The sequence below is a fragment of the Thermobia domestica genome, chromosome 2 (genome assembly GCF_964235325.1).
Source record: "Thermobia domestica chromosome 2, izTheDome1.hap1.1, whole genome shotgun sequence".
Taxonomy (NCBI): domain Eukaryota; kingdom Metazoa; phylum Arthropoda; class Insecta; order Zygentoma; family Lepismatidae; genus Thermobia; species Thermobia domestica.
This window is the reverse complement of record NC_137455.1, coordinates 99381745-99401216: the sequence shown is the minus strand read 5'-3', so window position 1 is coordinate 99401216 and position 19472 is coordinate 99381745. Positions and strand designations below refer to the sequence as shown.

Genomic DNA, 19472 nt, shown 5'->3' with positions numbered 1-19472 from the left:
ACCATGTATTATTTCCTGCTCTGGAAAAAAGCACGAAATATAAAGAATCCTCTGTCTCTTCAAGATAATATCATTTAATAAATATTAATATTTGGAGTCATTTGTCGATTTTCAATCAATGGAAATTGGGAATTAAAAAGTTATTGAATTTGAAAAAAAAAATCTGTTTAAAGGTTTATGATTATACCTTTTAGGCTACAGGGGACGGATGATTGAAGTATGATGATGAAATAATTGGTAGAGTTAGAATGTGGCAGGACATAGGAGTACCCTGAGGAAACCCACGGACGCGATGTTGTCCACCACAAACGTACTGGGCCTGGGATCGAACCAGAGGCTCCAGGCACTCTACCACTGAACCACTGTATTCCCCTACTGAATCTGAAATTACTCTAAATATAGGAGTTTATCTTTAGCGTGTGGTAACATTACATTTCTTGATGTGAACGAAAGAAAAGATGTACTGTGATTCCAAATATTAGGCATTTTTGCTATTATCGATATCCATTTGGTGCTTATTGAGTCTCACAGCATAACGATTTTATAAACCAGGACATTTAATGAGAACAAATTAAAGCACCAATAAACCATAAACAATGTGTTGACTTTCATACACAGTAAGATTTTTATTAAAACCTCAATGCGTTTATTCACTATCACAGCTTATTTCCTAAAGTAGATTAAAGTGGTACGGCAGTGAAAATATTGACGAGAGATTAATATTAAATTTCTCAATTGGGTGAGGAGAGAACAAGTAACATAAACGTTAAGCCTATTATAGTTTTGTGCATCATTAGCTGCGTTTATACTTTAATTTTTCATAATAAGACATACTTTTTGCTTTTCATGTTGGTATTTTTTGATTTCACAGATGGTATATGGCAATAACGGGCAAATGAAAAGAAGTGTGCGCGAAACAAAGCCGACATGATATTGCTCAGCCTTTCAGATTCTTAACAACTATCCCTCATCTCAGTATAAAATTAAAATATGGAATTTACCGATACTTTTCTAATTCCTTTGTTGTACCCATGATGAACATTTAGGGCTGTCTTGCAAACCGGCCTTAATATATAACTTGACGATTTTCTTTCAGAAAAGAAATAGTCTGCAGGTCCCCAAGCCACGACGGGTCCACAGGCCTTGCAGGCTCTAACGTTATGTCACTGTGGGAGGTAAAGTAGTACTGAGAAAGTTCTCGTAACCCATATTGTGCAGATGTGGAAATATAGCGCTGGAGGGGAGGATTTCGTAGCTCAGGGAGTGATTTCTCCCACGGTCCACCCCTAAAATTATCCTCCTTTCGCATTTTTATCTCACTAATTCTCTAATAATTACTCATTTTATAATCTGTCACCTTTGCTAAGGGGCATAATCGTTGTACGTTACAGTTACAGGGTGACAAGAAATAATCCGTACAAAGTTTGGCGTATCCTGCCAGGAATGTAGTGTCCTAATAGCCAAATAAGTGTTCTGTTGGCTTCTTGTGTACCTGTACATGCTTTTTTCGGCTTCCGCACGAGGAATTTCATTTTTGTTTCAAAATGGCAACCAAACGCAAGGAAATCGTCAAGGAAAGCGTCAACGTAAATTTTTTTGTTTGCTTGTTGTTCCAAAAACGACAGTCTCAGACGCAGTTCGCGATTTCACGAGCTCAGCCATGAAGGCGACCGTCCCGGAAGAGGAAGAAAGCGCACCGTCAACATGTCCAAGAACCGTAAGATCATCAAAAAGTGAGTGAAACGAAATCCGAGGGTCTCCATGAGAAAAATCACTCGTGGGACTAGGATCAACCGCTAATTGGTCCGACAAATGGCAAAAATGGATCTCAACCTCAAGCCATACAAACTTCGAGAAGTTCGGCTGCTTACAGACAAAAACAAGTGTATGCGACTCGATCGATGCCGCTTTCTTGATCACGGGCCGCAAGTCAGCGATGGGAGCACATTCTCTTCAACGACGAAAAGCTGTTCGCTGTGAAGCAGGCGCACAACCACCAGAACGACAGGACCTGGTCCGCATAGGTTCCCGGCACCTCAACCATCGTCAAACAGCGCCAAAATCTGAGGTCGGTCATGGTTTGAGGCGGAATTTGCGCAAGCGGCAAGACTCTTGTGGTGATCTTGGATTAATGGGTCAAGATCAACCAAGAGGTGTACCACCACGACATTTTCGAGACCGTGGTAATTCCGTGGGCCAAGCGGCACTTCGGTGATACGGAATCGAAATTCCAACAAGACTCCGGTCCACAGGGCAAAACGAATGAAAGTCTGGTGCAGAACGCATTTTCCGAACTTCATCTCATCTTCGAAATGGCCACCCTACTCCCCGGCTCTCAAACCCATGGACTACGGTATATGGTCGATTTTGGAGACGAGGGCATGCACTACACGCCACACAAGTTTGGAGTCGCTGAAGCAATCAATCCATTATCAGTGGAACTGGTTGTCGCCCGAGAACTTGCGGCCCATGGCCGAACATTTGAAAACACGTTTGGACCTCTGTATCACTGCCAAAGGCGGCCACTTTGAAACCGGCTGAACATATTGTTTCTAAATACTCATGCTCTTGATATTACGTGTTATTTTGCTAAATTCTTCCGGTTTAATAAATGTATGGTAACAAACATTCATCCTAGTTATTTCTTGTCACCCTGTAAAAAATAAATAAATAAATAAATAATAAATAAAAATTCAAATTCAACATTCATTTTTACACTAAACATACTTTAATTCTCGTTATCAAAAAAAAAAAAAAAAAAAATCAATTCCGCGTTTAAAACTGGTCGGTTTATGCTTAACTCTATAACACATATATTAAAAATAAAATAAAATAAATAAAGGAAAGCTTGTCTATAAAATAAAAGACGAAAACCGAAAGTCTTTTGTATTTCACATCAGCATTATGTTACACAAAGCTATCTCACGCTACGTCAAAATAACTATGTAAAGATAGAACGACAGCATTCGACCGCATGTATTATTCGGCATGCATGAATTATTCTTTACCTGCACCATTTAGATATTTTAATCAAAGGTGTTATAAACTAGTCAACTATTTAATTATTTTATATAGGTTAGAAGAAGAAGTTATATATACTTTAAAAAAATTATAACTATATAAATGTTTTGTATTTTTAGAATGTTGATTGTGTATCGATAACAACTATATAATACAGTGTGGTAAGATGGCTGTAAGCAGCCTAGATATAACTATACAATAAATACATTCGAATAAGCAACATTTGCAGATTTGTGTTAATTTAATACGTGTGCAACTCACATATTTGCACTAGGGATCAACGTTTACGTTATATAATGGTTGACCGAAACCCGGGAATAGCTAAAAACTGGTAAGAAGTTTAGTAAACCAAGTTTAGCAGAGAACTCAAGTGAGTGCTACGAAGTTGTTTATTCATTGTATACTGTTTGAAAAGTATAGTTAAATACATACATCATTGAGTCGATTAAAAATTATACCATCTTGAGGAGTGGAAAGTTAATATATAGAAATACTAAGATGGATTTATCAGATAGTGAAGTTAACGACATTAGGACTAATCGAAGTGAAACTGGTGCATCTGAGAATTTGGCAGATGTACCCAAACAAATATCCCGTCAAATGAACGACTTGCAACGAAAAATTGGTGTCTCAACAGCAGTTGGATGACAAAATGAATGCTTTGCAGCATAAAATTGAAGAACAATTTGAGGACAAAATGAACAATTTGTAACATAGAATGGACGTATCACAACAGCAATTACAACATAAAATGGAGATGTCGCAACAGCAATTGCAACAAAAAATTGATACATCTCAACAGCAATTTAATGACAAGCTGAATGATTTGCAACATAAAATGGAAGAACAATTTGATGACAAAATGAATCGATTCCAACGCAAACTAGAAGATAATATATATCAGCGGCTGGAACAGTTACAGCAGAGAAACGACCATAAATGGGAACAGTTACATCAGCAGCAAAACCAAATGAATGTACAAATTAATGCCAGATTCGAGAAATGCGAACAGAAAATGGAACAGGTAGCTGAAACCTATACCGGAGTACAAAATGCCGTTGAAGTTATAGAATCGGTTGTAAACGAACATTCTAATAGGATTAAAGGACTTCAAGAGGAGTTTCATATTTTCAAGAAAAAGTATATTTTTGCTAAGGAGATGGAGCGCGATGATGGACCTAGGAATATCAATCGACCTCCTGATAATGGGACAGAACCAACACCTCATTCCCAAGCAATTTTTGAAGATAGCGGATCATCGGATGATAGCGAAGAGAGCACCGAATCAGGAAGAAGAGCGAAGCATCCTACACGGAAGAGTAAGAACTCTCACGGTAACTGTAAGTGTTCTAAATCTTATAGTACTGATACGCCTTTGCGATTCAGTGAAATAAAATCCTTAACAAAATTCAGTGGTGTACCTGAGGATATCCCAGCTAGGGTATTTATAGAAAAATTCGAGGACGAGTGTGACTTAATGGGAATTAAAGAGTCAAAATTCATGAAACTTCTTCCTCATGTCTTATTGCCTGCATGTTTGACTTGGTACAAAGCAATCCGAGATACCATTAATGGGTACTCTGATTTTAAAGAGGCGTTATTGGCAAACTAGGAGAACGATTTCATGTTAGCAAATAGGGACGCATTACTAAGAACGAAATCATTTGACCCTAAGATACATAAAAATGTTACCGAATTTGTAGTGACCACATATAATGAATTAAGAGCACTTAACCCAAACCAACCAGAATCACGTGTAATAGCTTCGGTCCGTATTTTATTACCATTTAGATTTTTAGTTATTTTATTACCATTTAGATTAGATCATTATTTTTCTTCTTCTGAATTCTATATTATCTATGTTGTATTTTATCTATGTAATGAATATATGTGACACCTAATTATCAAGTGCAGGAAATATATTTTGTAACATTCCTATTTATAATGAGTTTAAATATTCAAAGAGCCTCGACCATGTTATTTCAAAAAAAAAAAAAAAAAAAAAAAAAAAAAAAAATGCTTGGACCAAAAACAAACTTTTAATTGTTCATAATTTTTGGAATAGGAATAGACCCTCCTTTACGGTGTTGTAAAGAATTTGAAGTATAATTAATTACAAAAGAATATTATTGATATAAAGAATAAATAAAAAGGAATATAAAGATATGTATTTATATGTATTGTAAATTTTGTATATATGATGGCTATCCAATAATCAATGTATACTTATATTTGTAAAGTTGTCATACGGTCCAGAATTCTTTCTAGAAGTGCTAAATCACTTCAAGAAGTCCTGTCGGGAGACATTAAAGATAGAACGACAGCATTCGACCGCATGTATTATTCGGCATGCATGAATTATTCTTTACCTGCACCATTTAGATATTTTAGGTGTTATAAACTAGTCAACTATTTAATTATTTTATATAGGTTAGAAGAAGAAGTTATATATACTTTAAAAAAATTATAACTATATAAATGTTTTGTATTTTTAGAATGTTGATTGTGTATCGATAGCAACTATATAATACAGTGTGGTAAGATGGCTGTAAGCAGCCTAGATATAACTATACAATAAATACATTCGAATAAGCAACATTTGCAGATTTGTGTTAATTTAATACGTTTGCAACTCACATATTTGCACTAGGGACCAACGTTTACGTTATAAAGAATGCTTACATTTATCAGAATTCAAGAAAACTACTCTTTGGTTTCCGACCTGTAACAATCAACTAACATTGCCTACGACCTAAATATTATCGACATTTTCTTCTGTAAGAGATGTCTTACTAATGGACTCAATAACTCAGCCATACTAAAAAATAATCAAGTCTTTATGATGTCTATAAAGTATAATACACACGAACATAAGAAAGTGTAGTACACATGTATGAAATGTTAAAGCATACCAAAATGTCTTAAACAATTTTCTGTTAATTTAGTAAGAGTTAATTTGAAGTCGAAATAATTTTTCACAATTTTTCTATTCATTTCATTCTCGATGTAAAAACTGGATCTTCGGGGGATGCAGCCAACGAGTTCGACCTTCTAACAAATTAAGTTTATCTTATATTACATACACAGTAATTAGGGCAGTTTAAAGTACATATTTTGTTAACAATATCATTACACTTACTTGGATGATGCATTCCATAAGATATTCTTGGGCAATTGCATCTCTGCAACTAACTACTTGTTCCAGAATTCCTGGAAGGACCATCTGAAATGTAGTACACATTATATTGTTAGTATGATCTGTCAAATTATTATTAATAAAAATGATCAGAGTGCATATTATTTCAATCAGATGGATTTCGGACTCTCTCTTAGGTAACTGATCCTTCTGCTAGGCTACAGAACAAGGTTGTACAAAGAATCATCTACCTGCTTACAATTTCTCTAAGTCATCATTCATCAAATTCCGAGATTACGGGAACCCTCTTCCTAAAGGCAGGAGAGAGAATAGCTGTACGTTAATTTTACATTGTAAGTAGTACTATTTCATATATCAGCGCTCTTAGATCCTAAGAATTCAATTCCTGAAGTTTAAAATCGAAGGGAGTGGTAAATTATGCATTTCTCGTAACTAGCTGAAACGCCTATTCGAAGAATCCCTCCTCCTCCTCTCGTTATGATGCCTATTTGAATCAAAGTTAAATGACGGAAACTCAGTTACACCCAAGTGCTATGTTCACGAATGCACTTCAGAGGTGCAACAGTTATTATCAAAAAATTCGAACCCCTTAGCATACACAATTCAGTCGAAGTAAATCATAAAAACCTAGGTCGACGCATGTGCTAAATGTTAAAAAACTGGGGCACGCAACGATTTACTTTTAGTAGGAGGTTTTATATCGAGTTTCATTTCCCTTACATTGTTTCAGACTTACGGTACTTATTTTAATAAAAGTGACACGATAAAAAGCCGCGTGGAAGACAGTACTATGCAATAAAATAAATTTCACACGGTTTATCCATTTTCCCGTGATTATACGATAAACAACCTTGATATTATTTTTTAATATTGAGGAAAAAAACAGAAATTGCCCTCTTCAAAGAGGAATTTTCGTAAAAGCTGAGGTATGTGACCACTAACTTTTAATTAAGAGTTTATATACAAGCTTCATTTCCTTAGCATTCCTCTCGCAAGATACTCTATTTTTGGTGCACTTTTTTAACCCTCTCTTCCCTTTAGAATACATATTTTAACGAAAGTGACATGATAGAAACCAAGTTCGAGAACAGTGTTAACTACGTTCAAAAACTCATTTCAAACGGTCTGGACGTTTTTTTCGTCGATTTGAATGTGGAGAGAAAAAAATATAAATTGTCCCTCTTCTCCCTTAAAAGCACAATTTTTGACAACATTGGAAAACGTGGCTGCCTATTTTTAACTAGCTGAAATATCCATTCTTCGCACGGGCAGGATAAGGTTTATGCTATATATCATAATTAAAAGGTAAAGATTAGTGAAATAAATATATAATGAAGAGTAACGCCTTTGGCATTGCCCTTGCCAATATGAGTGTGATAGGAGGGTGGATCAATAAGTTTTCGGGCTGATGCTCTTAGAAATCAGATCCAATCTCGGAAATTTAATGTTGTGTTATAGTGTTTAGAAGGCTTACACGTAAAATCTCAAGTATCTTACTCATTTTCTTTCTAATTACGGTATGTGAATGAATTATTTTGTGCTATTTGCTAAAAATGGAGACTTCTGAGTACCATGCAGTGATATTCCTATAATTAAAAGAAAGAAAAAAAAAAACTAAACAAAGCAAATATATGAAGATTGGTGAGTACGTTCCATGATTCTTCCCTATCATATTCAACTGTAAAGAAATTGTGTCACGAATTCAAGCTTGGTAAAGAGTCATGTATGGACGCACCACATGCCAGTCACCCATGCACAGTGAAGAATGAAGAAAACGTAAACAAGATCCACGATATCGTTATGGCTGATTGAAGAGTGACTATATGCAAAATCGTACAGGTGACTAACGTATTATATGGTACAGTGCAGTCAATATTGATCAATGTTCTACACATGAAATATATATATATATATATATATCTTCTCGATGGGGCCAAGAATGTTGTCCATAGATCAGAAGAGGCAGCGAGTGGTTTGTTCCCAAGAACTTTTGGCCAGGATAAAGCGTAATCCAGAACCATGGATGAGACTTAGGTGCATAATTTCGATCCGGAGAGAAAGGGCAATATATGGAATGGAGATACCATAGTTTTCCATGCACCCATAAATTCCGGGTCGTACCCAGTGCCGGGAAGATAATGGCATCAGTCTTCTGAGATACTAAAGGAATTTTATTCATTGACTATTTGCCACGTGGACAAACCATTACAGTTAACTATTACGCCAACTTAATTCGAAGCTTCCGCGAAATCATCAAGCAGAAACGACGAAGAAAGTTGTCAGGCAAAGTGCTCTTCAATCAGGACAATGCTGCGGTCTACAAGTCAACAGCTGCGATGGCAGCCATTCATGATGCTTGCTTCGAATTGATCGAGCACCAACCCTATTCACCAGACTTGGTTTCAAGTGATTTTTACCTATTTCCGAATTTGAAGGAAGGAGCAACTGTGGGAAGAGAGATTTGACTGTGATAATAAGGTCATGTGTGCGGCAGAGGAATATGTTGATAGTCTCGACGAACTGGAACATCGACTGGCCAGGTGTATTGAGGTCCAGGGAGACTACGTTAACAAAAAAAAATGAAGATCGTATCTCTTTTCTTTCTACTCTAGGTTGAAAACTTATTGATCTTCCTTCGTAAATAAATAAATAAATAAATAAACCGAATTGTTGCACCTCTCAATATGAGTGAAATCAATAGATACTGTTGAGCAACGCCGATTGCCATGTCCCTGCTTGTCTAAACTTGGGCTCAAATGTTATCTCAGCACCCCAAAAACTACTGATTCGACACTAATATCAGTCTTTCTTCAACATATTTTTTCTACCCCCTCCACCGCCGCCCTCATGACAACGGTTCACTAGTTGGTGCATAATGCAATCAGACAAAAACTCAGATTCGTCATATAATACATGATAATTGTTATGCCTCTCCCTTTTCCTTTCCACTTATCTTCTTGTCTAGATTAAACACCAAAAATAGCTTAAACACATGTCTTATTTAAATGGGTAGTCCAAATACCAAATTTCGTGTCTTTAACTTTAAGATCCCCTCTTCCTTTACAACACTTTTTTTTATTTTACTTCTAGGTACGATATTAAAGAACACAAACACCTGTCTATCAGTTTAAACGGTAAGTCAATACAAAATTTCATGTTTCTAACCATCATAGATTCCGAGATATGGACGAATAACTGCCACCTCTATTTCCTCCCTTCTTTGTAGAGTTTCCAAAAATTCTTCCTCAGTGGTACTCTACATCACAAGCCCTATATACCATCCAAATTTGAAGATTCTAGTTTAAGGTGTTTGGCCCAGGCGTTAATCAATCAGTTAATTACTCAGGACTTCTTTTACATATAGAGATTATTATTTAAGGACTGGAAACAATTGTAGATTGTAGTAATCCATGTATCACAATTTAGATGGTCATTAAAGAACGGACATATCAATGAAATTGTTGTTTGTTGAGGATTTTAGCGTCCTTTTAAAGCAAGGTGAAATCCCAATCACCGTAATGCGTTCAATTTGCCTTCCACCGGGAACAGAACCCTATCACTGCAATTGCGAATGTTCTTCTGTAACAATTCGTGTTAGGGTCTATTATTAAAATTACACTTTCTGAAATATGATTTTCAGACTTTCGTTTGAATATATTAACAAATAAGCACATATATTTAATATGAAATGTCAAAGTGAACAGTGGTACACAAACTATTACTAAAGTGATTATCTCATTGCTGTTCCCTAGTTAAGTTATGCTATTACGTTGCTGTTCCCTAGTTAAGTTATTAAATTTAAAACAACTACGACGGTATCGTGAGTTTCTGTTAAATACAGTTTTCTTCGCCCTCATGCTTGCTAGATTTGTAACTTGGTAAATTCATAAATAAACGAACATTTTGCATTACACAGAACTAAACTTACCTTTCTGTACTTTTCAACATTTACACTCTCCAGCTGCGAAAGGCGCACCAGATTGGTTCCTACAAGTATTCTTAGCTCCTCACGCTCACGTTCTCGTCGTTCGCGATCACGGGAATGGCCTTGGTGTTGCATTCGAACCCACAATTTATTCATCTCAGCAAAGTTCATTAGAATGAAGTCAACGGAATCTTTAACCTTGAAAACAAGAAAAATGTAGTTCCGTATCTTGAAAACACGCCATTTTCCTTTGGATTGTTTTCCAGCATATCATGTAAAACAGATTCAGATACTAAATAACTACATGTCAACTTGAGTCGTTCATCGTACACTATATTATTATTATTATTATTATTATTATTATTATTAATAATAATAATAATAATAATAATAATAATAAAAGTGAACAATCCATTATGTTACTTATGGAACGTATGGAATACATTGTAATAATAACGAATTTGCTCACTTTAATATTCCCATGTTAATTTTTACATCGATATTTTGAATGCTCACTCGGGCATCCCTCCTTAGGAACAAGTATAGATTTAAGACATTTCTTGCAGTATGCTCTTCACATGCTTAGTTCTTCACATGCTCTTCACAAATAACACTACTGGATGTTTTAACATTTTTTCCATACAATTTTAAACTTTTTACAGTGTTGCTACAGCTAAGTATGCAAAGAAAAAAATGATTGTATTTGTTACTGAGAAGGGATACCCGAGTAAAGCATACGAAATATCGACATAAAAATTGATATAATAATACAAGAAGATGAAAAAATTTATTATTATTTATTATATATTTAACTTTTAAATGGATGAGCCGATTTTAATCTGCATTTATTTACACATTTCTATACAAAGATTCATACCCCAAATCACATTTCCCAATACTTTCTGTAATTTTTCCTTAACATATTTTTACTGCAAGGTACTACCATGAGCAAAATAAATGACGCGTCTCTTTATTCTGAAGTTTTTTGAAAATATCTCCATTTTCTTTATATGTTCAAAATTTCGGAAGGTTTCCGCAGCAGGACAGGTTAATAACAAACCCGTTTTTAATATTTGTGTTAGATATTAGCTTAAAATAAATAAATTAGAAGCAAAAAACATTAAATCGACAGAAATCTCGAGAATTACCAACTCTGCTAAAGTGGGAAATTTTCAAGAACGCGAGGGAATTCTGCAGTTCAACACGAAGCAGTGACATCTATGTCATTGAGAGAGACGTGGATTAGATCTACAAACGAAACTTTTAACGAAACATTTCTAATGTGTCTTATTACATGCATTATCAGCGAACTCCAAATATATGAATCTATGCTAAGTATTAACGTATAGATAGAGCAAATAGTGGAAATTACCTATGGAAAAAGACGAATTCTTAGCACAATCGTAATGAAAAATCGTCTTTACCGTAGAACAGGTTCAGTTCACGTAAGAAAACAAGTAGCTCAGTTAGTTAAAGCAACTAGTCTGTATGCCGAAGGTATTGGGTTCGAACCCCATGGAAGTGCCGTTGTAGTTTTTATTACTGTGGTTATTTTATTTATTTTTTATGTGGGAAAAAATCAAATTGTAACATATGTGTAAAACTCATGACGATACCAAAAAAAAAAAAAAAAAAAAAAATGCCGTTCTCGCACTTGCATTAGTGTCTCTAATTTTTGTTTGCAAACAGTTTCGTAATAATTTCCCCTGTGCTCACTACTCACTACATGCTCACTGGTGCATAACGAATGTTTTCCAGTAAATGTTAATTCTAATTTGGAGAATTTTATAAAGTTTCACCAATGTTTCTCGCTTGATAGTCTTCTATCTACTTTTTTGGACACTTTGATAACAGATTTCCCTATTAAATGTTTAATTTCCCCTATATATATTTAATTACAGAAAAGTTTTACATGTATTTGTCTTAAATTGAAATTGTTTTGAATTTACCACATGAGGTAAGTAGCCCGAAGGAGGAGAACTGAAGTAACTGATATTCTACGTAAACGCAACCTATTGTAGAATTATTATGCTTCTTAACTTCAGCACATAATCTTTACGTTGGTCAGACAGAGAAAAACCCTGTTTTTTCCTCTCCTATGACCACTCATCTTAAAGCTCTACATGTAATGATTTGTGTCACATAATTTCGAGTCTCCAGCGACATTTATTATTATTATTATTATTATTATTATTATTATTATTATTATTATTATTATTATTATTATTCCTGAATATGCCACCCTTACATAATGTAACTTTAGATATCTTGGTTTAAGTGCTTTCTTTAGTAATAATTTGAGCAACCATGTAACAAAATTTAAAATGTATGAGGGGGCACGAAGTTTTATTCCCCCCCCCTCTCTTTTCAGCACCGTCCCAACAGAAAGTATATAATTTCTGACAAGCAGAGTAGACAAAATGAATAAGAAATATATTTAAAGTAACCTTTCCTCCTTCGTGAATGGAATATCACGTAACATTTTTTATTCTACTGAAGACGACCCTAGGCCTTATGGTTAGGTAACAAAAGTTGCTGTGACCAACTGAGTTTCGATTTCTTACGCGAAAGAAGTCTGTTATATTACGAGGCATGCTTTTCATTAGCAAAACTGTTCGAAGTAATACGAACATGGCTCAAGAACAGAGACGGAACTGAATTACCACTCGATTGACCTTGAGGCCAAATCACCAAAGAGTAGCTATAAACGAATGTGAAAGAGAAAGTTCAGCATGCATTTCTGTGGAGTTCTGTTCAGTATTCCTATCTGCCAATCACGCTTGTTTGTAAGAGTGATATTTTACAAACCTAACCTTTCCATAGAGCACAATAGCAAAAGAATAAAAGGGAAGGAATTCTTGCCCTTGTGAACGTTGGATACCACCATGTGCAATAAAACTGTCGCGTCTCCTTGAAGTGATATTTTATCGAAAATAACTCTTTTCCCTTTATATATCCGAAGTTTTTGAGGGTTTCAAAATGATGAAACGTTACTGACAAACAAGGACGCATTTAGGGGTGGGTACAGGGGGTCCGGACCCCCTCTGAAATCCCAACTTTTCTGTAAATTTAGCCTAATTTTTGGGATTATCTTTTAAAATTTTATTATAATTTATCCTAATATTGAAGTCGGGCCCCTTCCGAAATAAATTACTGTATACGTGCCTGCTGACAATTTTCAATATATTCGTTAAATAATAATCATCATCATAGGTGTTCTGCCTTTATTGGCAGGTCACTTGCCGCAGCTGAGAAGCTTCCATGCTCCACGGTCCTCCGCTAACCTTTTCGTCTTCGCGTATGATCTTTCTGTTTTAATATCATCCATTAATTGTAGTCTTCTTCGCCCCCTCCCTCTCTTTCCCGCCACCATACCCTCTAGGACGTCCCTCATGATACAATCTCTTCTTAGGCAATGTCCCAACCAGTTTCTTTTCCTCTTCCTAATAATATCTAAAAGTGTTCTTTTCTCACCCACCATTTCTAACACTCTCTCATTCGTTTTCCGCTCTACCCAACTAATTCTTTCCATTCTTCTCCACACCCACATTTCAAAGGCTTCCAGTCGATTTTCGTCACCTTTACGTAATGTCCACGTTTCCGCCCCATACAGTACCACACTCCACACGAAGCATTTTATGAGTCTTTTTCTCAACTCTTTATTCAAGGTCCCACAAAACAGACTTTTCTTCCTCCTAAAGGCTTCTTTCGCCATTCCTATCCTTGCTTTTATTTCACGTTCGCACTTCATGTCATTACTAAGAATACTACCCAGGTATCGAAAACTATTCACTTGTTCTATTTTCTCCCCTCCTACTTTTATATTTGACACAGACCCCTTCGTTCCAATCACCATGGCTTTTGTCTTTCTAACATTTATTTTCATCCCATATTCTTCAAAGCCCTTTCTCATTTTTTCTAACATTTTATTGATTTTCTTTTCAGATTCTGCAAGAAGCGCCATATACGTTAAATAATAAAGTAAAATAATTAAATTAGGAGCAAAAAGCTTCATCACGGGCTAACTTTTGTCCACTGCCAATATTCTTAAAAGGGATATTAATAGCAAAAACTGCTAGTCAATGCTGAACCTTGAAACTTCACCCCGAACAGCAAGCCTATTATTGAGAACTACATATGAAACATTTTATCAAAACTTATCTAGCTTTTATCTGGCATGAAATTATTATATACACTAAAATGCACTATCCTAAAATGTGTATCTAAACATTGCTCTACGTATCTACGAAGAATGAAAATTTTTTATCGAAATATTTGGGCAGGAAACTCTAACAGCCAGCCATTTTATTTAAATCGTAATAAGCCCTGTAACCGTGCGTTAACGTGAAGACAAAGCTTGGTCCATTGGTAATGTGTTGGAAGAATGAAAACTCAATGTTCGTAGGTTCGAATTTATCCACTCACCAGAACATTTTATTCTTATGTGTAACGATGAAATAAGAAAGAAAAAATGTATAACCGTTAAGACAAAACTTCAACCAAGTCTGAAGAGAACAATACTAAAATAGTAACACAATGACGTCAACCAAGAATTATTTCATGTAGCGTTTGGACGAAATTACAACTGTCAACAATTGCAAAAGTAAAAACAGGCTGATAGGCGTAATGTAGTCTAGACTTCTGAATGCATTTACTTCCTCAAAACTTCTGTCTCGTCATTGGTATGCCGTTAGTCATGGTAAAACCTTTCAATTGGAAGTGAAATGACAAACTAAAACAGTTTTAAATCAATAAATGTCTATGTGTAAAAGTAGGTGTCTCTTATCTGTAGTTCTGAGTTCCTTTTACTTTGAAGTGACAAATGAGAGAAGAAAGTATGGTGATCGAAAAAAAAATCAAATTTGAGATTTCAACGAATTTACACATATTATAGCCCCTAATAAGGAAAAAGTTATTTTTTGATACATGTCCATCTGTTCGTCCGTCCGTTCGCTACACTTTTCTGTGTACTCGCCTAGAGGCCAACCGTTCAACTTATCTGCACCAATTTTTAGTTTAAGATTTTCATAGTATTTCCTATAGTTTCTTTTATTTCCCTCCTACTCCCAAAACAAGGGTAGTTTCCTGTACGATGAAAATAGAAAAAATATATTTTCTAATAACTGGCTCTAACGATCTTGTTTTCTTTCTTTTTTTATAAATCACTATTTAATTAGCAACCCTATTTTGTGGTATAAGGCATTTATCTGAGAAAAATCTACAAGGGGTAGTTTATACTTAGGGGTGAGTTTTTTCTCAGTGATTTTCTCAAAATGGACTCAAGTGTTTTCGTTCATCTTTCATAAATAAATATTTCATTAATAACTTAACAATATGGCATAAATAACTCGTTTGTTCTAAAAAAAAATGCGAGGGGTAGTTTATTCTTGGTGGAGTGTGTTGTCTGGGTGATTTTCTCAAAAATGACTCAAAAGAGTTTATTCGTATTTCAAAAATACATATTTCGTTAATAACCGAACAATATGGCAAAACTCGTTTGTCCTGAAAAAAAAATATACGAGGGGTAGTTTACTCTTGGGGGTGTTTTTCCTCCACGGTTTTCTCTAAAATGAATCAAGCAATTTTGTTCGTACTCAGAAATAAATATTTCATTAAAAACCTAATAATATGGAATAACTCGCTTGCCCTGAAAGAATCCTCAAGAGATAGTTTATTCGGGGAGTTATTTTTCCCTCACGATTTTCTCAAAACTTACGTGGACAATTTTATTGATAATTCATAAATAAATACTTCATTAATAACCCTATATTTTAGTATAAGTCATTTCTATGAAAAACAATTACGACGGATAGATTATTTTGGGGGTCAAGGTTTTTCCCAACAATTTTCTCGAACGACAGGCGATTTTGTTCAAATTTCGCAAATAAATATTTCATTAATAAGCAAAAGTATATCTTAACTCATTGTTCGAAACAATTCACAAGAGGTAGGTTACTTCTGACGTGTTCTTTTTGAACGACTTTCTCGAAAATGACTCATTTGATTTTTTTCATATTTCATAAACAATTATTGCATTAATTGCTCTATTATATGTCTAATGAAAATGTGCTCAAAGTGTGAGTTAGTTTTGTAGTGTGGATTTTCTTCAATCGAAGTTTTTTATTCGATAATCTGACATTTGATGTATTTGAATAATACGATATTTTTTTTTTCGTATTATCCAAATACAGTAACAACTGCGGCCTAACACAGTTAAGAAATTGAATTGAAAAAGTTTAGTGCGGTGGCCCTGTAATTGAATATTTTTTGGTAAACACCCAAGCTTTTTGTGGTAAACTCAGGCTTTTCTTTTTCGAGCGACAAAAGAGAGAAGAAAATATGGTGATTGTGAAAATAGTATATCAAATTCAGATTTCAACGGATTTACATACTTCATGGCGTCTACATACCGGAAATGTGATTTTTCGATACCCGTCCTTCCGGTCCGTCCGTTCGGTACACTTTTCTGTGCACTCGCCTAGAGGCCATACCGTTCAACGTATCTACACCAAATTTTAAACTTAGGGTTTACATAGTATTCCTACAGGAAATTTTCCCATTTTTTCCTACCACCTAAAACAAGTGTGGTTTACTAACAGCCGAAAATCGAAAAAAGCTATTTTCTCCAAAATGGTTTTAACAATTTTGTTTATTTTTCATTAATCAATATTTAATTAACAACCCTATATTGCAGTATCAGATATTTGTCTAGAAAAATTTACGAGGGGTAGTTTATTCTTGGAGGTGACTTTTTCTCGACGGTGTTCTCAGAAAGGACACTGGCAAATTTTGTACACACTTCATAAACAAATATTTAACCTTGCAGCATGGTATAAGTCAATTGACCTGTAGTAGCTTATTCTTGGAGTTGAATTTATTTCCAGTGAGTTTCTCAAACACGACCAGTTGGCAACCCTGTATCTCGACAACGAAGCTGAACTCGAAAACTGCCAGAGGGCTATTTGTCTCCTTTTGATGTCACGAATCATCTCCCGAAGTTTGTGGACATCTTTCAGGTTCACCCTTAATGAAGCTTCTTTTCGAAAAGTTAACTATTAACTTTAGACATTGTTTTTTTTTTTTTTTTTTTTAAATCACAAATGCCGTTATTAATTTTAAGGCAGAGTTCTACTTTTGAGAGAATAGATCTTTAAAAATAATTTTAAAACTTAGACTTTTGTTTTCGAGACATTCCAGACAAGACGAGACATTTTAAAAGCTATCTCGTGTCCAAAACATTTGTTACGTCTTCTTTTGGATGTCACAAAGCGCGTCTCGTCTCTTTCTCGAGACATGTCTTATCTCGTGCGCATTCGTTCACACTTGGGAAGGATTATCTTTCTACTCAAAGCATTGTTTTTATAATGGTTGCATATTTATGATAATTGCCGTCAACATAAATTACAGTTCTTTCAGTTGAATTAATTGTTTATTAATATTATTGAAATTAAAATTAAATGGAATATCTAGTTTAACGTTGCACGATTATGCACCTACGCTAAGGGAGAATGATGATGAATGAAATGAAGAAAGTGGGAGGAAAATGGAAAATTCCAAGAAAACCCATACCCATGCACACGGTATTTGTCTACCTCAAATTTCACTTGGCGCGAAGTGGAGTCGAGCCATGGACCCCATGAATGCTCTATTATTATTATTATTATTATTATTATTATTATTATTATTATTATTATTATTATTATTATTATTATTATTATAATAATAATAATAATAATAATAATAATAATAATAATAATAATAATAATAATAATAATAATAATAGAAGTGAGCTTAACGAGTTTCAACCGTCCGACTCAACCAATGTTTGGGTGCCTGTTCGTTCGTCTACTCCATGACAACTTTTCATAAAAGACATTTCCTTTTAATGAAACTAGTAAGTGCCTTTTAGCTTTGAGAAGTAACTATGATTGGAATTTGAAATCTGCAAAATATAAGAGGTAAAATTAACCAAATGGTCCAAGTTTACACTAATGTATTCAAAACAATTTTGCAATATCAATTACGTGAATCTTGTCCCATAAAGAAGCCGAAACCCCTACACCAAAGAGCCCTCCGAGATTTGATAATTGTCCACAAGGACTGAAATTGTCATTTGAAGCCAAGACTTTAATATGAAGCCAATAATTTCTTTAAAATAGATGAAAAATTCGAAAGTTATAAGCATTTTCATATTTTTGCCTTTTCCCATAATGGAGCCGTAGCACACTATACTGATGAGCCCCCCCGACTCCAGGATTTGATCATTCTCCATCAGACTGAAATTGCCATTTGGAACCAACACTTTAATACGAAGCCCAACAATTCTTTAAAATAGACGAAAAATTCGAACGTTAGAAACATTTTAATATTTTTGCCTTTTCTCATAAGGGGCCCGTATTAGCCTACACTGAAGAGCCTCACGAGATTTGATCCTTGACCACTGGGACTGAAATTTTCATTTGAAACCAAAACTTTAATATGAAGCCAAAAAGTAAACTTTTACATCAATTTAAACTGACTGAGTTCCAGTTCACCCCACTATTATGTTTAGTTTAGTAAAGTGGTAATTTGTGACAGCTTCACATCATCAAAAGAATCTTTCACTACCCCCCTCCCTCCCAGAAGTTTGTGCTGGATCCGCCACTGGATTCAATAGACATTTTTCCTATTCTTTTTATCACCTTGTTGGGGCTTCCTCGTACAAATAAAGAGGCGGTAATATTACAATCAAGGGGCGCTATATATTAGGTATTTCTTTAGTTACCTACCCCTAACCGCACAGGGCCATCTTTGGTAGAATAAAAAAATGCTACGTGATATTCCAATCATGAAAGGGCAGAGGATGCTTTAAGTATATTTCTTATTCATTTTGTCTACCCTGCTTATGAGAAATTACTTTCTGTTGGAAGGGTACTGAAATGAGAGGGACAAAATAAAACGCCGTACCCTCTCCTACATGGTTGTTCAAATAATTACTAAAGAAAGCACTTTAGGACGTTTGCACACGGCAACGATAATATCGGTGGAAGCCCCGATAATATCGGTGTCGGTGTCGGCGTACTTTGCACACGTCGCCGACAATATCGGTGGAAGCCCCGACAATATCGGTGTCGGCGATAGTTTGCACACGTGGCCGATAATGTCGGCGCTGAGACTAGTATTGGACAGGACGTGAAAGAGAGAAGATGAGTCCAGCTATCAACAAGAGATATCTTCTTGCCTTGTTGTACTTACGACGTAGAAACAGGAAATGTAGATCGCAAAAGCTTTGGGCTCATCCATTATTGACTGTGCGTTATGTAGAAGGTGCTTTTTATACACTATATGAGAAATTACGCGAAGACGATGCAAATTTTTTTAATTACTATC

At 35.1% G+C, this 19472-nt stretch overlaps 1 protein-coding gene across 1 annotated transcript in view; it reads right to left on the bottom strand.

The window, feature by feature from the left end:
* The window catches only part of Vps35 (Vacuolar protein sorting 35), a gene marked incomplete at its 5' end in the record, with an annotated part of 69754 nt that overhangs the window by 37924 nt on the left and 12358 nt on the right, over positions 1 to 19472 (bottom strand). Inside the window, 2 exon segments of the mRNA XM_081744264.1 lie at positions 6161 to 6244; positions 10107 to 10301. Of these exon segments, the coding sequence (XP_081600390.1) occupies positions 6161 to 6244; positions 10107 to 10301 (279 nt within the window).